A 23,020-nucleotide genomic window follows, 5' to 3' on the forward strand; every position below is an offset into this window, starting at 1 on the left:
TTTTTGTTTCTCAAGGGGGCTTCCCATAGGCCCTCCGTCTAGGACACTATGTTGTCCCCCCCCTCTCTTAATTCATCTGCTGTCAGTCAGTCGTTCGTGTTTTGACAAATACGTTTCCAGACAACAAGATGTTTGTGGTGTTTGCCAAATTTCTTTGGGTTTCCCCCCCCTTCTTTCTTTCTTGCTGATGCTCAGTTATTATCTGAATCATGGATCTCCTATTATTTGTGTGTTATTCAGAGCACAAAAAACAAACTTCGGTTGTAGGCTCGTTGCCTGGAGTATAACCCGTTTTCATCTGTTTGCCGTCTTATCTTTTGATTTGCGACGCCGAAACGTTCAGTATAGTACGTCTCAGAAGTGTTTCCCCTCAAAACCCTGTATTGGCAGACGCAAACCTATAGCTCGATATCGGCTTTACTATCTGTGCAGAACTTTGTTTAGTGCGCAAAAAAAATTTTTTGATGTCATGTATGGTCAGTAAAGGATGTACAAAGTTTGCCCGTTGATAAAACAGCGGTTACCAAATAGTTGACGGTTCGAGTTTCACAGTAGGCTCCGCTGGATTTCAAACGGCGCCACGTGGGGCGGATTGTTGTGGGACGTTCGCTCTAAAAGCTCTTCGCAGAAATATTTCACAGCCCACGTCAGAAAACGAGCAGCCCTCCAGATTCGTTAGAAAACATATTGCGCTCTGGGGGGATTTCTTGTTGTGAAATCGCTGTCGACTGACCTTTGGGAGAAACTGGTTGACTTTAAAAAGCAAGCGTCGTTACCGGAGAAGGCCTGTTGTTTCATCAAGGGTCATTTAAACGTGCACGTGTGAACGCAGGTCTATACGCTCAGCTCACATATTCGGCTGCGGATTGTCATTAAGACCAGCTGCTCGATTTGGCACTCGGGTGAACTTTTCAAACCCTTTCTTCATTTGCCCGCATGGGATTTAGAACCCGTGACCTTACCCCACACTGACCCAGAGATGATGGAAAAAATGCATGACCCGGGGCAGGAGCCCCCGGGAATCTCCCTGAAAACGGAATTTGTTGGATGTTGGCAGGCAAATTTCCGATTTCCCTTACAAAAAAAAGTAGTTTATTCAAGTGTACTGTAGCGAATTCGGGGGACAACGCAACCACAGGAACTGCCGCGGCCGGGACGCGAACCTGTATCACCCGCACCGCAGGAGGCATCGCTAACCGCTCGACTAAAAGGTCAGATTCGCCAGCCAGCGGCCAGCGTGTCTTGTTATCCATGCACGTTACAGTACTATCAGTATACATATTTTAAACTAAAAACCAGTGAGTATACTTTCAGTTTACTTTTTAAGTACCTATCAGAGATATACTGACCAAAATTATACTTAAGTATACTTACAAGTATACTACTAGTACATACACTTGAACTTGAACTTTACTTGGAAGTTTACTTAAAGGGGAACGCCACCCCTTAAGCAAGGCTAATAGCAACTTAACCCCATAAGCAAGTGAACGAGTTTTTAGTAAGGGCTAAAGAAAAGGACATCATTATACATTGAAATTTAAGATGGGTAAAAATGTCGTGTTTTATGAAAAGTAACCGAGCCTAAAAGGTAAGTTAAGTTTACTTATTCTCGTCAGCGCATATTTGTATGGGTAAAACTCATAGGGGCGGTTTTCTAGCGCTGCCCTGGTTTCTGCGCATGCGTGAAGCCGTTTAGGTTTTTTTTGTCCACAAAGTGGAAAGAAATAAACATGGAAGCGACGACAGGAGACGGAGATGGCCGCGTAGGCGTACAGGTCCGAAGCTGCGTAGAAATAGCGCTGCTCAGTGGCGAGGCGGGGATTGACGCATGGTGTCGACGACGGGTCCCCCGCCTTCAAATCAAACTTCGGCGGGGTCAAAAAGGAAAGGCGTGCGTTTTCTACCCCAAAGCAGCGCGGACAGGACGGGTTTCCCGCGCCAGAAACGGATAGAAAGAGCCAAACTCCACCCGCCGGCGGCCCGTGTGCACAAAACGAACGACTCACCGCTACAAACGCTGTTTTTCCCGAGCAGAGTAGGAAGTGAGGGAACGTTTGAGAAGCAGCATAACCAGGCGCTGAAACTCGGCTACTCAAACGTAAAGTGTGCGAATCACACGTTTGCTAGAAATGTGTAGCTAACCAGACCAGTTAGCAAAGAAACACTTAAAATGTGGCTCCTTTTTCTGTCTTATTAATGGCGGCTAGTCGTACCGGCGATCGGTATGAACGCGCCTCATCGTCTTGCAAGGATCGGTGCATCATGCAGAAAGACACCCCGGACAATGCAGGTGTGGTAGTGGACGTTCACGCGTGTGGCGCAACGAAAGGCTTAAATGGACACAGGACACGGAAAAGGTGACCAGGTAACAAGCTGGGCGGGGCCAGAAGAGGATGACGAACTGGCGTCGGTGAGAACGGATGGGGATCCCCCCAAAACGGCACCCAGGAATCGAGCAAGAAATCCCTCGTTGACCCGTAGACCCCAGGGAGGGGTTTCAAACCCAGAAGAGGAGAAAGCCGGGGAGACTGCAACCAGGCAGGTTATAAAGAGGACAGGGGGTGATGCCACACGTGTGTTCAATGCATGTCAGGCAGAATCTGTGCAGAGAGAACCAGAGAAAGATGGTGACCAAAATGGCATTTTGCCCTCTGCCTCCCAGTCAGTCAGCCTCACTGACACGTGGGCCCCTTCCATCTCAAGCATTCACTCTTCCTCCTCTCCCACCACCCATCACACTATGTCATTATCCTCCTCATCCTCCTGTTCCTCCTCCTCAGCCGTGTCTCTTACACCTCCCTTGCCCCCGTTTGTGGAGCTTTCCGCTGTTCTGGCTGAAACCAGGCTTACTCTGGATGTGTACCGGGGAGGGGCAGCTGCCCTTCCCATATTATGGGGTTCCATACCAGGACAGCTGAGGGGTCTGCATTACCTGAGACTGGGCTCTGAGGATGAACCAGGACTGGATGGAGCTCTGAAGGTCCTTCCCTACCTTACACAGCTGCATTCACTGGCTATTCGAGGTACTCTGCTCTTAACTTGCACAGTGTTGCTGATGCAAATAACTTGGGTTATTTTCACGTATCTATATAGGCTAAGTTTGTATAATTTATAAATCCATGCAATTTTTTTTGCCATTTTTTTTTGTCCAGGTAATACAATTATTAAATGTAGTCTTCTTTTCAATATATGTTATAATACATAACATTCTTTCTATTTGTCTTTCTTCACTCTGCTCAAATCTTACTCCAATTATCCTCTCATTTTTTTCCATTTACATGTGTAAACTCTCTTTCTGTTTCAAGGACATTGCTTTTATGACTCGCAAGGTGTCCCTCTACCTGGCCTTCTAACTGCTTTGCCCAGCTCTGTTTCCTCCCTCTCCCTCCTGACACATCTGGACCTCTCCTTTAACCAACTCCTGTGTCTGCCCCCCTGCCTGTTAAACCTGCCTGCTTTGTCTTCCTTGCTCATCTGTCACAATCACCTCTCAGCTCTGCCCCCTGACATTGGCCAACTGTCCTCCCTCCGCTACCTTTCCCTTTTGGGGAACCAGCTGATCTCTCTTCCTCAGAGTGTGGGCCAGCTGAAAGCACTGCAGACTCTGGACATCTCATACAACCTTCTCCAGAGTTTACCAGAAGAGGTTGGCGCTCTAGGAGAGCTTGTTAAACTGGAGTTATCCCACAACAAGCTAAGACAGTTACCAGAGACCATAGGTAAGGGCACATGTGTGAGTGGAAGGCCAGTTCCCCTTCCAGTTACACAAAGACTGGGAAGTTCAAACCAAAATGTTGACTGGATGCTTACTGGGAATGCCTCTTTTATTTTGCACGTTTGGTTGGACTGAATTAATGCCGTGGCAAGAAAAAGTATAAAGCTGTCCTCTATATTTCCCCTAGGCTCTTTGCACTCACTAAGGGAGTTGGTAGTCCATAGCAATGACCTTCGTTTCATCCCACAATGTTTAAGTGAACTGCCACTGCTGAAAATGGATACACGCAACAATCCTCTAGGGCGGCCCCCCACCCCTCCTCCTCTACCCCCCTCACCAGGTGAGAAAAAGAATGAACTTAAGGTCACAAACCCACTTTAATTCAGATTTTTCTGTTACAATTTCTGTGCACTTGGTTGCATTGCTCTCTCTTTTCAGAACAAGTGGAAAAAAATGTTCCAGAGTTGCACCTTGGATTTAATCAGCACAGGTAGGATTTCACTTTCCACTGACATTTGTTAACATGTTTTTCATCTCTGGTGCTCATATAAGAAATGAGCCAAATCCAGAAGTTTGATTAGAATAGAATTATAGATGTCTTGCTCCATTTGCTCCTCAGCTTCTGTGTGTCGTCTGCTGGGTGTCATGTGTTTCTCCCACGGGGGGCTGAGCTGTTGTTCCCCCCAGGCTGCTTGGCAACAACCACAAGACTTGAGTGGGGGGAGAGGAAGCCGCACAGGAAGTGGGTGTGGCTTGAAGAACATGACATTCTATTAAGTCACCCTCTGGAACTTTGTCCACATGGAATTACATTCTTAAAGGTATGCAAAGTGGTGACTCCTACATTGAGTGCGCTCCAAAACCGGACTAGCACAGTGTCTTCCCACACCATTTAACTTCTGAAAAAAATCTTTTACATGGCTTGGCATGGCTGAATCTAAATTGATAAGTTAACGTATTGAGCATTGGCGGCTGGTACTAAGTTGTTTTTTTTGGGGGGGGGGCGCAATTTACCTTGGCGCAGCACACCTGACAGCTGCTTTAATGTCCACACAGTCACAGAGTTATTAAGAAGGACAATGTAGCCTATATGTAGCCTATAGATTTTATCAGGGTTCATTCCCCTGATAAAATCTATAGGCTACATTGTCCTTCTTAATAACTCTGTGACTGTGTGGACATTAAAGCAGCTGTCAGGTGTGCTGCGCCAAGGTAAATTGCGCCCCCCCCAACAAAAAATTGTTAGTACCAGCCGCCACTGGTATTCAGACAAGTAATCATCAACAAGGAGCGTTACAATAACTTCTTCAGCACTATCTGCCCATGTTGATATGCATTCAAAGTAATACCTTCAGCCGGCACACTATTTAAGCTGTTTTTCATGCCCTTGCTGCAATGCAATATACACAAGGCTCAGCGTTTTCGGTTTTTATTTTTCAAAGCCATCCTACATGCCGCATCTTGCCACAAGAGGACACTGTTACATAACCTCACACAAACAGGAACAAGTTTTGGATCCGGGGAAATATAAAATCCGGGTGAAAATCAGTTTAAAAATATGGGTATTTTTCGGAGAAAATCGGTAAAAACCCGAAAACGCTGAGCCTTGACTATACATGATGCTGGCAAGACCAAATGGAGCGCACCCCTTGAAAATGCTTGGCTCACTCACAGCTGTTTTATTGAACTGTTTCTTTGCTTCGATGTCAAGAGGATCATAGTGGAAATAAGTCTTTTGCTTTTTGTGGTTTTAATTCTGATTTTCTACTGTAGTTTTAATTCACTGTGCATTTTTTTTTTTGCATGTGCAAAAACTGCTTGTACGTAATTTTTCAAATCCCTGCAGCCAGTGGAGGTATGTGTGCCATACCATCAGAGAAAAAGAAGGGAGGTGATTGTGCGGAGGTTTGATGGAAAGACATGGAGCACACTGCCTACTGTTCTGAGGAGAGGAAGCCAGAGCCACAGCAGTCATCCCGGGGGACGGCCTGCCAGGGTAATGCACAAAGCGTCTCATTGCAATTTAGCATAGAAGAATGTGTGATTTTTGTGTTTTAACTCGCTGTTGTTTTGCAGAGAATCTGTTATTACAATTGTAATTGTGTTTCTGCTTATAATTAAATATTATTCTTGTGAAATTACCCGTCTGCTGTCCTCTCTGTAGCTGGCCTGTTGCTCAGTGGGCCAGTTCTCCTGGTTTGTGGTTGTGTGTCGGCCAGTAAGGGACAGCTGCTCTGTTACAGCAGATGGGACACTGTTGGTGTCCAGTGCTGACCCTGGAATTAAACTTCATTTCCCTCCAGAGTCCACCCTGCACCCGCGCAAAATCACTTTAGAGGTATAAACAAGGAGTGAAACTTTGTTGATTTCAGAGCATGTTTACTGTTTCAGTCTGTCAGTTTGGTCTGTGTACTTGCAAGGCTTTGTGCTCTTCTTTTTTTCTGTAGGTGTTGCAAGTGTCTGTGTCAGAGGTCCAAGTGATGTGCGGTGACCCACAGGCGAGTGTTAGCCCCCTACTCTGCCTTTCTCAGACTCCCAGCATCAATTTCCTGCTCCCTGTCAAAGTCCAGGTTCCTCTGCCACCCGGAGTAACAGGTTTAGTATTCCATCTGTACTCTCACGCATGGTTCCAACATTGTCTATCAGCATGTTGTCAACAAACCTGGCACTTCTGTAGGCCACATGGTTGATATGTCCTGTCTGCATCTGCTACACGGCGATCCCAGTGCTCAGACGTGGACAGACATCACGTCACAAGTGTCTCTCCATGTCACTCATCTGTATGCCATTTTCTACATTACCAGTTTCTCCTGGTGAGTTCTTAAAATGTTATACTTGTGATCTCTGTTTTATGATTTTTTAAATTTCTGCCTGGTATGTTGGCTAACGTTTTGCATTGTGTGATCCATTATAGGTACTGGCTATGGTACACTACAAAGCGGTGTGTTGGTGGGGTGGTCAGGAGGATCTATCAAAGGCTTAAACAGTTCAGAGTCCAGTTCCTTGTCCTCCAGAGGAAGACTGACCCTACACAAGTTCTCCTACAGTGTTTACCCTCAAACAAGGTATGTAACATTGCATTCAGATGGTAGTTTAAAAAAAGCCTTACCAGACTGCATTATGGGATGCAGTCAGCTGCAGTGGCATACTGCCTTGTAGTTGTCAAGGACATTTTGATAAACAAGAGGGTTGAAGATTGCATGAGTACTGATACAATGCATGCAGGGTCCCTGTGGATCCTTGTCTTAAAATGTCTAGAATTTTATTTATTTTTTAATTCAAGGTATAAAAATGTTTTAAAATGTCTGGAATTTTAAGAAGGGAGGCATTCAATTTATGCAGGGACAGAACGAATGAGTGTGTATTTATTTTTTTGTTCAGTTCTTTTTTTGTTTTATTTTGTATTCCACAACAGCTCGACAATTGTTGCTAGCAATGTACAATGAATTTGTGCTAAATAGCATACGCTAGACCGCCATGGGCAGTGGGACTGGGAGGTAGTAGCTAGTGGGCGACCGATGAGGCAGCAAGCATTAACAAAATGGATAAATGTAAATTCAATCTCCAGTGGTTGGAGGACAACAAATATCGTGGGTAGCTCGAATATTCCTGCAGTTCTTACGAGGCACGATGTGAACTTTGCTGCTAAACGTTCAACCTGATGACATTGGGTTGTACAGCACTAGGTTATCATATGAAATCTGAAAAGTGCTACGCTATGCTATGCTAGCACTCAAGAAAGCACTGTGGCCATCGAGTCATATGTTGAGCACGTCGCTAGCTTGGCTGCTTGTGGTAACGTTAGAGCTAGTTTGTCTGCTGCAAGTGTCCGCCCAAGCTACAGCCTCCGTAACTACTACTGCTAAAATCAGCAGTAGGAGTGGGCAGTACCGCAAAATTTGGTTTCAATCCAATACCAAGTAATACAGGGCCAGAATTGCCGATATCAATACCGATACTTTTTATTATTAAAAGTGGCTTATGTACTTTCATGCAGGGGAGAACAGTATCATGATTTATGAGGGGCATGCATTATCAGTAGGTTAATTCTGAATACATATTCATGACCACTAATTGATTTGCCAAAGGTTAGCAATCATTGTAAGGTGATTGATAGAATTTCTTCCTACCACTTGTGTGACCCAGGCTTGATTCCCAACTGAAGCAGGTATGTAGCAAGCAAAACTGGCTTCATTCATATTCAATAAAACTCAACAATAGTGTCTAAGGTTTATACATATATAAACAGTATATTGTTTATATACTGTTTTCCTGGTATAGTGATCGCTGTGGGTCCATCAGGACCTTGGCATATGGCCGCTCCCACGCAAACGTGTCCGTAGCAGCACCGTCTCGTGGTACCTCCTGTTTTTACAAAGTCTGCTGCGGGGGCGACTGGGTTCCCGGCGGTACAACTGGGTGGGTCGAATGGACTCGTTGGCCTTGGTTGGCAGTCAGTCTAGGAGAAGGGCAACTCTGATGAAGCTCATTAGCCTTGTCAGGCAGCTCATCTAGGAGAAGGAAAATTGATTTAAAACCTCCGCTGCCTTGCGGGTATACTCGTCTACGGGAAAGGCTTCGGGAAGAAACCCTGAGGAAAAATCTACATCCGTCTCCATTGCCAGTTGTCTTGCTAGTCTTGCCACTGGTAGTAGGTGGTCTCGGACGAGAGAGTGGGGTTGATGATGCGCAACTCTTCCTCAATTTAATCATCATGCAAGTCATCTGTCATCCATCACAGGATGACTAGATGCTCCTCGTCGCTGCGACGGATGAATAAAAACATACTGTTTTATATAGTTTGTCGACTTTTTTTGCCATGGAAATGGTATTTTTTTCCATTTAGGGGTATTAGAAAGGTCTTAAAAGTAATTATATTTGTACTTTAAAAGTGTGCAGATACCCTGGAATGGTATTTTGAGTGGCAGTTCATTTCCAATTCATCAAAAATAATGCCTGCTGTAAATGACTAGGAAGCCAAGCAAGGTGTTGAAATAATTTAGCCAAAATGAATTTGGCAGAACATATTTTCCTCCTGGAAAAGTCTTTCCAGGTTTCAGACTGGTCAGATGGAAAGGGACAGTTGGAAGATGAAATCCAATGCTCATTCACTACTTGCACTGGAAAAGAAGACAAGTGGCCAGGTGCACAAACACATCTGTAAAAGGCAGGAATTGAGAATGTTAAACTTTTTGTCACCAAGTTTCATCTACAGGTGTGTTATGCAGCCATTTACACCCTAATTGCTAGAATATGCTATGTTTTTTCTGTTGAAAAAAATTGGCATCTACTTCCAAAATATGGAGAGATTACACTGGCCAACAATTTTTTTCAAACGTTTCGCTTCCCGAAGAAAAGAGATTATGATAGACAATGTCAAGCTGAACACAAAAATGATTTCAGATTTTCTGTATTATGTAGGAATTTGGAGAAAAATTAAAACAACTTCTATCGACTTTAACATGTTTAAACCGCATAATGATGCTGACACACTGTGTTAGTTCAGCTGAGTTTAAAATGTTTTGCAGCTGATTTTCGTTTGTACTCAGCATCTGGTGCCTCTCACGTCAGAGTCCAACAATAGTCGGCCAGCATCGATGGATTCCAGTCGCCTTGATATCTCTTTTATGTGGTTGCAATGTCCTGGTGAAACCTTTCACCATGTTCGTCACTGACTGTACCAAGATCAGCAGGGAAGAAGTCCCAAGTATGGATGCAGAAAATTAATTTTCAATGACATGTTGCACTTCATGGTTTAGTATGCTTTAAGCATGTTGTCAAGCAGCTCAGTGTAGTTTGGTGCTCTGTAGTTGCCAATAAAATTCCCAGCAACCTCCTCAAATGCCTTCCATGCTGTTTTGTCTGGCCCCACTAGCATATCTTCTAACTCCCTGTCATTGATGACCTGTCTGATTTGTGGACCAACAAAAATGCCTTCCTTAATCTTGGCATCAGTTATTCTTGGAAACATCTGTCTCAAATAGCGAAGTCCATCGCCTTCTTTGTTCAGTGCTTTTACAAAATGTTTCATCAATCCGAGTTTTATATGAAGAGGAGGCAGACATATCTTTGTTGGGTCGACAAGTGGTTTATGTGGCACGCTTTTCTGCCCTGGAACGAAATTCTTACGGAGTGGCCAGTTCTGTTTAATGTAATATGACTCTTTAGCACGGCTATCCCATTCACAAAGGACACAACTGTACTTTGTATATCCGAGCTGCATTTCTAGTAGCAGTGCCAACACTTTTAGATCACCACAGATGCCCCAGTCGTAATTGTGTTACTGTACGTGTTTCAACAACAGTTCCATGTTATTGTCGGTTAATTTCATGTGGACTGCAGAGCCAATTGGTACTGAAGGGTGGACATTGCCATTGTGTAACAGCACAGCTTTCAAGCTTAACTTTGACCAATCTATGAAAAGACGCCATCGTTGTGGGTCGTGCACACAACCCAAAGCCTTGAACAATCCATCAATGTCAGTGCAGAAACGGAGGTTGTCAACCTGCATAAAGAAGTTTGCCAAATGTTCTTGACGGTTCTGAAAGATAGAAATTTTTGTACCTGGTGACAGCAAACCCCATCCTTACAATCTTGAACCAAGTAGTTCTGCTTTAGCTTTGGACAAATCTTAAGTCCCTGACCAGGTCATTTAATTCTGGCTGTGTTATCAGATGAGGATAACCAGGCATAAAGGGTTCAACATCTGGATCAGTGTCGTTTTCCACATCTGGTTCATGCATTGTAGCATCTTCATCTGCCTCATCTAGGCTCCATGTCTCTGGTGGCTTCGGTACCGGCAAACTGTCATCATGTGGCACTGGTCTCATGGCTGAAGGCAGATTGTGGTATTCAATAGATTTGGTAGAGAAGCCTTTTTTTTGTTTCTTTGACAATATGATCATATATCTAAAAAAAAAAACTTTGTTAAAAGAAACACTCAATGACACTCAATGGTAGGGAAACTGCTCAACAAATAAGGTGCAAAATTGGCAGTTGATGATTGCTTATGGCATGAAACAGGCTTGTACTGTCTCATAAAGAATTTACTTGACTCACTGGATTTTATATATATATATATATATATATATATATATATATATATATATATATATATATATATATAATGTGTGTATCATGTTGACGGTTACAGAGCTGATGTAGACAGTTACTGAGCAGTCGTGTCGTTTCTGCTGTCTGATATGTGGATAGATAGCATTGGCATAATGTTATTTATGCATATATCAGCAACAAAAACACAATATATATATATATATATATATATACACATATATATATATATAATCGGCCCTGTGATGGCCTGGCGGCCTGTCCAGGGTGTCTCCCCCACCTGCCGCCCCAATGACTGCTGGGATAGGCTCCAGCATCCCCACGACCCTGAGAGCAGGATAAGCGGTTCGATAATGGCACTGCAAATGCAAATGGCATTGACTTCCGAGTACCTCTGAGCCAAGCTTTCAGGTTGACTGCACATGTTGCACAGCAACTGTGAGGAGCCCAGGGTTTCTCTTGGTCACCAATTTTACATCGGAAGTAGAGCTCATAGGCTTTCTTAATAAGTGCAGTCATGGTGCGTCTTTGAGCCTTAAGCGTGTACTTGCCACAGATGTAGCAGAATGTATCACAGCTGTTGCAATATTGAGACATTTCTGCTGTATTAAATCTTCCTGAAGACAATAACTTTTATGAAGTATACTCACTATGCTATTGCCTGAAGAACATCTGTAAATGTGAGCAGGTTTTATAGCCCGTCTGCCAGCATTTAACCTGACTAAGCATGCCCAGGCGTGCCGGAGACCACATTTGCGTAACACCTACACTGAGAGCATGCCCAGGCATGCTTGGACCGACCAAAACTACTTGCTTTGTGGGCAGTATACTAGTAGACTTAAAATATGACGGAAATCACAAAAATAGGTTATATCTACAAAATGGTATGTGAGAGGAAAATTTCAAGGTGATTTTTGTGATCAGCAGCCCAAAATCCTTATAATACATCCGAAAGTGTTCAGGAAGCAAAATCTTCATTGTCCAGTGTTATCTATCACTTCTGTATCACTGCAGCCTAGAATCAGGAACAAAGGTGGACTGTTTTAATCTGCCGTCCTCAGCATCTGTACCAAGTCTCTCAGGCAAGAAATTGTATTGTGTTACACTAGTTTTGTGGGGTGATGATTCCTGCAATTGTGAAGATAATGAGTAAAAGCCCCCCTTGTCCAGGTGGAGAACAGAGTGCAGTGTCTATCAGAGCAGTACGATGGACCCCAGCCTTCAGACCTGTGTGACCTGCTAGAAGGAGAGCAATTCTTTGCTGGCTTTGAGAGGGGACTAGATGTCAATGCAGGTCAGAGGTCCTCTCTAAGAATTTTATCTTAAATAAATATTTGCTATTTATTTTCTCTCCAAGGTTTTGTGACATGCTATCGTGTAAAAAACACCCAAAACACCAGATTTCGGGAAGTGTTAAGATGACATAAATGTGTTTTCTCCAGATAGACCAGATTGTATCGGCGGAAGACTCTACTTCGTGTTCTACTCCAGCCTGAAGAACCTAAAGGAAGTGTACATTTGTCCAGCTCAGGGTCACGATGTGCCTGTCAGGGGACAAGTAAGTGTTGCGTACATAACTCAGAGCAAGAAGGCAGGGAAATAGTAAATTTCACTTTTTTTGTATTTGATTGCTTGTACTTGAAGTGATGATTTATGATTCATACTGAATCACATGGACACGATGCAAGGACAACACAATCTCACAGACATTGCAAGCACATTGTTTAAGATGCAACAAGTAAATACATGTATATGTATATGTGTGTATGTGTGTGTGTGTGTGTGTGTGTGTGTGTGTGTGTGTATGTATATTTATCCATCCATCCATTATATACATATACTTTATGCATATATATGTATGAGAGAGAGAGTTAGATGACCGGGTGACAAATCAAAGGAAAAACCCTGGGGATCGCCAGTTCGAATCCCCGTGTTGCCTATGGCTTGGTCGGGCGACCTTACAGACACAATTGGCCGGGTCTGTGGGTGGGAAGCCGACTGTGGGTATGTGTCCTGGTCGCGGCACTGGCGCCTCCTCTGGTCGGTTGGGGCACTTGGTCGGGGGGGAAGGGGAACTGGGGGGGAATAGCGTGATCCTCCCACGCACTACACTATGTCCCCCTGGTGAAACTCCTCATTGTCAGGTGAAAAGAAGTAGCTGGTGACTCCGCATGTATCAGAGGAGCCATGTGGTAGTCTGCAGCCCTCCCCGGATCGGTGGGGGGGGGGGCAGCGACCGGGATGGGCTGGAAGAGTGGGGTAGTTGGCTGGATACAACTGGGGAGAAAAAGGGGGGAAATCCTCCTCCCCAAAAAAAGAGAAAACAGGAAAAACCCGAATGCTCTCCCCTACATTGTGGGGGTCCGGGGGCTCTGTTATAATGTGGAGGATGTTTGGGTTCACTCGTCCCCTTTGAGGCAAGGGTCCCTGTAAATCAATATGTGGGCGGCACGGTGGCCCAGTGGTTAGCGCTGTAGCCACACAGCAAGAAGGTCCTGGGTTGTCCAACCTTGGGGTTCATCCCAGGTCGTCCTCTGTGTGGAGTTTGCATGTACTCTCCGTGTCTGCGGTGGGTTTCTCCGGGTGCTCCGGTTTTCCCCACCATCAGAAAGACATGCATGTTAGGGTTAATACTCCTGTCTGTGCCCCTGACCGAGGCATGGCAAGACGAACTGGAGTTGGTTCCCGGGCGCTGCATGGCGGCTGCCCACTGCCCCTAGCTACACAGCTAGGATGGGTTAATGCAGAGGAAGAATTTCCCCACAGGGATCAATACAGTATATCAAAATCAAAAAAATCCAAAAGTTATTCTGAGTGATCACCTTTATCCTATGATGAGATGTTTCTGTCTTGATGGGAGTGGTCTCTTCCAGGATGACAATGCCCCCATCCACAGGGCACGAGGGGTCACCGAATGGTTTGATGAGGGTGAAAATGATGTAAATCATATGCTATGGCCTTCACAGTCACCAGATCTCAACCCAATTTAACACCTATGGGGGGTTTTGAGCCGACGTGTTAGACAGTGCTCTCCACCACCGTCATCAAAACACCAAATGAGGGAATATCTTCTGGAAGAATGGTGTCCATCCCTCCAGTAGAGTTCAGAGACTTGTAGAATCTATGACAAGGAACACTGAAGCTGTTCTGGAGGCTCCTGGTGGACCAACACCTTACCAAGACACTTTATGTTGGCTTTTCCTTTCATTTGTCACCCATTTTTCTCCCTCTCATCCTTTTTTTGGGTGGTGTGTGTGTCTTCCTCAAACCTGGGTCCATATATGTATATATTGTGTGTGTGTGTGTGTGTGTGTGTGTGTGTGTGAATTCACTCTTTGTTTTACTTCGAGCATTTGTGTGGGCCACAAAAGTATTTCAAAAATGTCTATTACAAATAGTGTGAGTATTTCTTGGATAACGCCAAATGATTTTGTTCTGCACCCTTACTACAGGTGTCCTTTTATAGAGGAGAGATTCCAGCTGACCTGCCAGAGGCGGTGGCACTTAAAAGGAAAGGCCTCGATACCCAGTGGCTTACAACTTTACCACTGAGACTTCCTGTTAGTGAAAATAACACTGCTTGTTTGGTGGCTAAGATGCTTTTACCATTTGGGACGATTTTATTAGATTTTTGAAAATGGCTGTAAGTAACCATGTGACCATGTTGTGTGTGTTTTCTTAGAATGAGATGTTGCCAACCATTAGCAAAGTCAGGATGTCCTGATTTTAGTTTTGGTCATAGCTATGGAAATGAGAGATGAAACACCATCATTATATAATAACCCAACCCTAAATCTGCTCCATATAGCAATACTCCTTTTCATTTCTACACTCAACTCTCGATATTGGAGTTTCCCACATTTTTTTGCACATCATTTCTTCTCATACTCCAACTTAGTAAAGTGAAATAAATTAATAAGTGGCAGCAGCCTGGTCCACTGCATATAGGTAAAAATTCTATATGAAGGATGCTTCTGTTCACGTTTCCTCTGCCGTCATCCTGGCATGCCAACCCCACAAACAATGGCTGAACCTGAGGCAAAACACTTATCATGTTATTCTTCTTAGGATCTAAATTCAGAGAATCGCATCATGGAGGAGTCCCATTACCCCCCGCTGAACCTGGGTGACCCTGAGAGTGGTTACCTGACAGAGGCCAATCTGCTGTCCATCTCTCTGCAGATAGGACAGGATTGGCGCACCATTGGAATCAACCTGGGTTTGCAGTACCATGAATTAGAGCATATCCAGTACAAGCACAGGTGGGTACCATCTACCAAGTTGTGTTCATTCTAAACCTGATTTTGTTGTCACATTTAATTACATCATATGCTTGTTTCCCTGATTCTTTTGGTTTAAATTCAGTATGATGATCTGTTTATATCAGGGGTCGGGAACCTTTTTGACTGGGAGAGCCATAAAAGCCAAATATTTCTAAATATATTTCATTGAGAGCCATATAGTATTTTTAACGTATAATAAATTAAATATGTCTTACTTTTAATGCGACTTCTGGTGCTGCATGGTTTTGCTGATGGCCTTGTAGTCTGGTTCATACGTGGTGAGGTTGAGCTTCATGCAGGCGTTGAGGCTTCCATCAGTTAAACGTGAGCTGTCGCGCAAGACTTTCCAACTCTCCATTAAGTGACTTGAACTTACTCATCCACATGTCTGATGCCTTCAGGTCAGCAACTTCCAGCTCAAAGTCTCCGATAGAGACCCCGGGGATGCATGTCAGGTCGATTTTGTCCACTGCACACTCATGTGGATGAGTGATGAACTTGAAAAGACCAGTGCGCGCACGAAATTCTCCAAAACGTGCTTTGAATGACTGCAGGAGATTGAACGTAAAGCCAGCTAGCTGCTGGAGATCCAGATGTTGAGTGGAGTCACTTGCTAAGCATGCATCTCTAAATTGTTGCAGTCTTTCAAAGTGCAGAAGACGACCTGTTTCAATGTCCCTGAGAAAGACTTCCAGCTTGCTTTCAAATGCAAACACTGCTTGTTGAAGGGATGAGATTGTATTTCCAATACCTTGCATTTTCACATTGAGCTGGTTCAGAAGGCCAGTTATGTCCACGAGATAGTGAAACTGCAGGAGCCAGTCAGTGTTGTCTAGCTCAGGATGCTTGACGCCTTTCATTTCAAGAAAAGTCCGGATTTCACTCAGGCAAGCTGCAAAACGGCTGAGCACCTTCCCCCTTGACAACCAACGCACGTTGCTGTGTAAAAGCAGACCGGGATGATGATTCCCAACTTCTTCTAACAGAGCTTTAAACTGCCGATCATTTAAAGCTCGGGCAACAATAAAGTTGACCACTCGAATGACCAGAGACATCACCTCGCCAAGCTCCTGGCCACACGTCTGAGCGCAAAGCGCCTCCTGGTGCAGGATGCAATGAAAACTTAGGATGGCTCTCTTTTCATGTTCACGGAGAAGCGCTACAAATCCTTTGTTCTTCCCCAACATACAGGGTGCACCGTCAGTACAGACAGAAATAAGTTTATCCATCGGTAGTTTTTTTTCTTTAGCAAACTCCATGAAAGACATGAATAAATCCTCTCCTCTTGTTGTCCCTTTCATTGGCAAAACAGCCAAGCTTTCTTCACGCAGTGTGTCACCTGCAGCATACCTGGCAATGATACTGCACTGAGATAGATGGCTAACGTCTGTTGACTCATCTAACGCGAGAGAAAAGTATGTCCCGGCGTTTATGTCCTTAATTTGTGTTTCCTCGACTTGATTTGCCATCATGATGCTACGATCGTGCACAGTTCTTGCTCACAGGGGCATGTCTTTTATTCGTTTGATTATCTTGTCTTTATTTGGGAAGTCATCAAACAGTTCATTGGCCACATCAAGCATGAATGTTTTGGCATACTCGCCATCTGTGAATGACTTTCCATTCCTTACTATTGCCAAAGCCCCCGCAAAGCTAGCGGAATTCCCGTCACCTTGCTTGGTCCACACACGTAGTTGCTGCTGACTCGTCTGCACTCTCCGCTGTAGCTCCTCGCATGCCCTTTTCCTGCTGTCTGTCCCCCGCTGGATATTTCGATGCAAATGAAGCATGGTGCGTATCGAAGTGCCGCTTTATATTTGACCGTTTCATCGATGCAATTTTATCATTGCATATTAGACATACCGCAGATCCTGCTCTCTCCACAAATGCAAAGTCCTCTGTCCACGCAGCCTGGAATGCACGGTAATCATCGTCTTTTTTTCTTTTCGCCATCTTTTCCGTTACAAGGGTTGAAGCGGATAAACTAGTTGGCTATCTGATAAAATTGATTTCTTCACCTTTACAATGACCCGGACATGCTCGCGAGCCATTGGTTCCCGACCCGACCCACGGGTGACCTGTGACCCGTGAAATTTATCTTCAAAACTAATTTCTGTTTACTTTAAAATGACACAGTATTATTAAGAAATATCACAAGTATTTTAAAATCAGTTCCAAACTGATTTTTTTGAAAAAAAAATAATTTTCAACTCAAAATTGTCTGGGAGCCATATGCCGTCACCGGAAGAGCCATATATGGCTCGCGAGCCATAGGTTCCCGACCGCTGGTTTATATTGAGGCAAGTCAAGTCAATTTTATTTGTATAGCCCAATATCACAAATTACAAATTTGCCTCAGGGGGCTTTACAGCAACGCAACATCTCTCGCAGACAGATCTCTCTCCCAAGACGGACAACGTGCAATGGATGTTGTGTTTACACAAGTTACAGAATACAACATTGAAAGAGGATAACAATTATAATTAGGGTTGGGCATCGTTTGGATTTTAACGATTCTGATTCTGATTCTCGATTCCGGTTCTTAACGATTCTCGATTCCGGTTCTTTGAGAGGCGGGGTCAAAACAGGTCACATGCATCTTTCATAGAAAAAAAATGTATTTAAAAAAAACTTTATACAAGCCATTCTTGTTTTAAGAACAGATCATTCATGTGACTGTCTCATTCCTATATTTACAGCAACTGTCTTCACACATGAAGGTGAAGAAATAAAGACACAGTCACAACCTGGTCCGGACTACCGGGTATTACACTCCTTAAATTAGAAAGTTTTTGTTTAGAAAAATGAGCATATCTGCCTTCTCAGGCTGTATACGCGAGCGTTCAGCACAGAAAACACACATTTCATTATTTGCATGCAGTTTACAGAAATTTGCTCATGTATAAGTTGTTTGCCGTCTCGCTGTTGCGAATAAGACAAACGTTATTAATTTTCACCTACCCAATTGCGATGCGGTGCTGCTCGCTGTTTGCTCAGGGTTGCTGAATAGGACGCCGGGGCAGGAGATGGAGACCGGCGCAACGCGTCAAACACGATACACTGGTTCATGTGTACACCGTGTAGGCGAAGGTGTTTGGCCATATTTGTTGTGCATCCTCCCGTGCGCGAAATAATTTTGCCACAGGCATTGCACTGTGCCCCCCCTTCATTTTTCAAGGCAAAATGAAGCCACACTTTCAACCGCCGCTTGCTCTGGTCCATGATGGCGCACATTTAACTTGCGGAGGTGGAAACGACGGGAGCTGCATGCCGCCACCACGGAAACTGAAATTAACTTAGTGCGAGTGAAATTTATTTAGGAACCGGTAGAATTTAAATTGGACTGTTTGGAATCGTTAAGATGCCCAACCCTGATTATAACATATATATGAAGAACATGATGAGGAGGATGCCAAGCAGTATCCAGACGCCACCAGAACAGCCTAGGACCAGAACCACGTGACCAAGCATCACCATGTAGACCAAAAAAAAAAAAAAGAAAAAAAATCAGTCACACATCTTAGTGAGAGAAGGATATAAAATTGAACCAGGATAACAAAATTATATGAATTTATACAATATATAAAAAGAAAATGTGATGTGGTGGATGCCAAGCAGTGTCCAGGTGGCAATCACCATGGAGACCTGGGGGGAGGACTGCACGAGCGCGCACACACACCAATACACACACACACACACACACACACACAGAAGAAGGAGATAGGGGGAGACTTCATTCAGAGAGGGAGAAAAGACGTGTGAGAGAAGAGAACAGTTTCCAAGCAGCACAATATTACTAATTTCATTTAGGTTATGAGTCTGTACATTCAGTCTGAATTGGAGTTTATGTTTTAAATGTTGCCTGGGACAGTATGCAGACTAAGAGGAAGCTCCAGGATTATGAAACAGAATAATGAACACCAGAAGCCAGACCTAGAATAGAAACCTAACCCAGTGTCTTGACCTTGTTAATCTAGTTTTTTTTTTCAAATGGGGAGGAAAAGCTGCGAAAAATCCTGGTGAATATGTCATTCCTGTGTTTGTGTGTTTTTGTTGGATGAATACAATGATGCAGCCACTACATGCGCACATGTACATCGATGAGCCAAAACATTATGACCATCTGCCTAATATGCTGTTGGTTCTCCGTGTGCCGCCAAAACTATGTCAACTCACTGAGGCATGGAATCTACAAGACCCTGAAGGCGTCCTGTGGTATTTGGCACCAAAACATTAGCAGCAGATCCTTCAAGTCCTGTAAATTGCGAGGAGGAGCCACTGTGGATCGGACTTTTCAGTCCAGCACATCCCACAGATGCTCAATTAGATCGAGATCTGAAGAATTTGGAGGCCAGGACAACACCATGAACACTTCATCATGTTCCTCAAACCATTCCTGAACAATGTGCAGTGTTGCAGGGTGCATTATCCTGCTGAAAGAGGCCACTGCCATCAGGGAATACCATTCCCATGAAGGGGTGCACCTGGTCTGCCACTATATTGAGATAGGTGGCATGTGTCAAATCGACGTCCACATGAATGGCCGGACCCAGAGTTTCCCAGTAGAATGCCCAGAGCATCATACTCCCTCCACCAGCTGTTGTCTTCTCAAGAGTACATCGTGGGGCCATCACTTCCCCAGGCAAACGGCGCACATGTACAAGGCCATCCACCTGATCTAAAATGGAAAACAGGACTCATCAGACCAGGCAATCTTTTTCCACTGCTCCAAGGTCCAGTTCCGACGTTCGCGTGCCGTTTGTCCTTTGTAGGCGCTTGCGGCGGTGGACAGGGGTCACCATGGGCACTCAGACCGGTCTGCAGCTATGCAGCCCCATACGCAGCAGGGTGCAAATGCACTGTGTTGTTACACATTCTTCCTGTAACCATCATTAAAATTTCCTGTGACTTATGCCACAGCAGACCTTCTGTCAGTTCGGACCAGACCCTCGCGCCTGAGCCTTGGGTGCCCAACACCCTGTCGCCAGTTTGTGGTTTGTCCCTCCTTGGGCCACTGTCACTAGGTATTCACCACTGCTGACCGGGAGCACCCCACAAACCTAGCTGTTTGAGATGCTCTGACTAAGTCATCTGGCCATAACAATTTGGCTCCTGTCAAAGTCACTCAGGTCTTTACTCCTGCCCATTTCTTCTGCATTCAACATGTTGACTTCGAGAACTGATTGTTTGCTTACCATCTAATCTACCCAGACCTTGAAATGTGCCCTTGTTTGGCGATGATCAATGTAATTCGGTTCACCTGTGAGTGGTCATAGTGTTTTGGTTTATCAGTGTATATTAGCATCACCATAGCCTCCAGGGGGACAAGAGACAGTGAGATGTAACGTGACTGAAAGAACAACTGCAGCACCAAAGAACTGGTGGAGAATTTTGATTGTTTTAATCCCTCTTCTGTCAGCCCTCACTGAGCCATCTGGAGCACTGCAGGAGATTACATACATACTGATGCTCAGCTGCCCCCACTCCCTGCACTCAGAAAACCTACTCGTGCTCACTCCCATCACGAGTCATGCTGGAGGCGTAGACAAGAAAGTCCTGAATATGTGATATACATATGGTGTGGGCAGTTTCTTTGTTAGATTTTGGCATCCAAACACATGCACATGCATGTATATAACAAAAATGCCAACAATCTCGGTTCTGATGATTTGTATACATGAAGAAAATGAGTAATAAATGCTCTCACCAGAAGATTGTGGGGGGGGGGTATAAAGCTCTGTGTTATGATGTTTGACCATCTGAGTTAAATACATGATGCATCCCCAGATACAAACAGGGTGAAAGTGTGAGTAAGCATAATCAAACATGTCGATTTTTTTTTTCCTTGTGTGCCCTCCTCCTCTCCCTCTTCAACAGGGACAACCTTGGAGCCTTGGTGCTGGACATGCTGTTCAACTGGGCCCGGAGGCAGAAAGGTGTAGGACCAGGGGCAGTTCTCAGGCTGGTGGAGGCCATGGTGAAAAGTGAAAGAAAAGATTTGGCAGAGGAGATTGAAGACATAGTCAGTCTAGGAAAGACGAAGTATAGGGAGTCACTGAAGAGAGTGGGTCTGGAACCCCAGACCAGCTCCCAACACAATGAACCGCAGCAGTAGACAAGCTCATGCTGGGCTACAGATGAGTGCCTTACACTTGAGTAACTTGTGCGTGCACCATGTGCCAACCGTCACCACAACCAGCTCTCCAAACAGAACTTTGAAGTACCAAAAATGACACTTGCCTCCATCATGGCAGCCAATGACAACCTAACAATACCTCAGACACACTTGCTGATGGACAGATGACTAGATCATGTGTGTAACCAGGCATAGCCTATTTGACATGTTAAAAGTCTCACATTCCAAAACATCCAAACGCCACCATTCACCTTCTATTTGAGACTACTATAGCTCCAGTAGACCTGGCACAAAAGATGGTATTAATTTTAGTGCAGGCGACCATCATTCACCCTGTTTACACTTGGTTTTTAAAATGTGTTTTGGGCGATCGGCTCACAAGTGGACAGTGAGACACATCGCCGTTTATACCTGTGTCTATCATGCGTCTCCAAATGCGTCCTGCTGACCACTTGTGATCAGATTTTGTTAATCTGAAGAAGATTTTGTTACTGTCTACGTCACTTCCGCTACAAGTTCAAAGGGCCTCAGTCAAGTGCCAGATTTGCCGACTAGCTGTGAAAACGATAGCTAATGTTTGAAGATGTTTCAAGCACTAATATACTGTAACGATTACGAATGAATAGGCTCGGTAGCCCATGGCTAACGGGTCGGACCCTTTAGTTGACTGGTTAACGTAGTCGCTCGCAGTGAGGAATACACGAGTTCCCGCCCCAGCTGTGATGGTCCGGCCGGGGACGCCCTTCCTGAAGGAAGGGGGCAATGTAACAATCACAGATGAATAGGCTCAGTAGCCCTTGGCTAATGGGTCGGACCCTTTAGTGGACTGGTCAACGTTGTTGCCCATGGTACAGGAGATACGGGTTCGCGTCCCTGCTGTGGCGGTTCCCACGGCTGCCCCTTGAATTCGCAGCAATACATTTACGGACTATTCCAACTGTTGAGATTGACAGGACTGATTCTTCTGCCCAAATGGAGATGAGGCATCTCGTTTAGCTTGTACTCCAACCACGTACACTCTCCTCTCCTCTCTCTCCATTTTTTGAAAGTTGGTGTGCTGTTACCAAAACAACCATCACGTCCTGCATTGATGACGTATTTTCCTGTTACGTCCTTGTCGGGGACGCATAAGTGTTTACGCTACAAAAGATATGTGGTCAAATGCGTCCCAGGCCACCCCAGCAAGTGGTTTGAGTAACCGGTTCACAAAACGTTTTGGTGGTCGTTTACACTTGTATTTAGCGCCGTCCACTTGGGATCCAATCGGAAAAAAACCAAACAACACATTTTAAAACCAAGTGTAAACGGGGTCTTAGTGGTTCATTGGCTTGCTACTTGTAGTACTTTGTCCTCTTACCAACAGTTTTAAACTGCAGCGTCATCTCTGTAAGAACTGAGCTTGGCCCAAAACACGTGAAGCTTTTTAAATTTGTTAGATTTATCTATGTTTATTAAGTATTTTTCTCCCTGTTTTTTTTTAGGGAGTTGTTCCTTACTCGGTGCAAGGGTCTAAGGACGGGGACAGGATGTTGTGGTGCTGTAAAGCCCCTTGAGGCAAATTTGTAATTTGTGATATTGGGCTATGCAAATAAAACTGACTAGACTCAAACAAGTGAGTGAACAACTGTGACAAAGAAACGTGTGTCTGTTTGATATGCTGAGCTGTCTGCTGTCGTTCCTTAGTTGTTGTAAACCCTTCTCTTTTTGTTCATGCAAGCTTTCTATACCAAATCATCTGGCCTTTTTCTATTTTCGGTGCCCAAGGTCGTTTGTTGGGTTCGAGAGGACTCGTTTATAGCGTCATGATGACGTCTC

At 44.6% G+C, this 23,020-nt stretch overlaps 1 protein-coding gene across 1 annotated transcript; it reads left to right on the forward strand.

Annotated features, from left to right (window-relative positions):
* The first annotated feature begins 1,743 nt into the window (after positions 1-1,743).
* pidd1 (p53-induced death domain protein 1) lies at positions 1,744-22,829 on the forward strand. Its single transcript, XM_056281910.1, has 15 exons — positions 1,744-3,023; positions 3,306-3,719; positions 3,903-4,055; positions 4,154-4,205; positions 4,335-4,536; positions 5,562-5,711; positions 5,880-6,053; positions 6,163-6,310; positions 6,393-6,528; positions 6,630-6,780; positions 11,957-12,080; positions 12,229-12,344; positions 14,239-14,346; positions 14,855-15,048; positions 20,947-22,829. The coding sequence occupies exons 1-15, from the start codon at positions 2,336-2,338 to the stop codon at positions 21,182-21,184; spliced, it is 3,048 nt and encodes a 1,015-aa protein (XP_056137885.1). The 5' UTR covers positions 1,744-2,335; the 3' UTR covers positions 21,185-22,829.
* The last annotated feature ends 191 nt before the right edge of the window (positions 22,830-23,020 follow it).

Source organism: Lampris incognitus, chromosome 6, assembly GCF_029633865.1.
Source record: "Lampris incognitus isolate fLamInc1 chromosome 6, fLamInc1.hap2, whole genome shotgun sequence".
NCBI classification, from domain to species: Eukaryota; Metazoa; Chordata; class Actinopteri; order Lampriformes; family Lampridae; genus Lampris; species Lampris incognitus.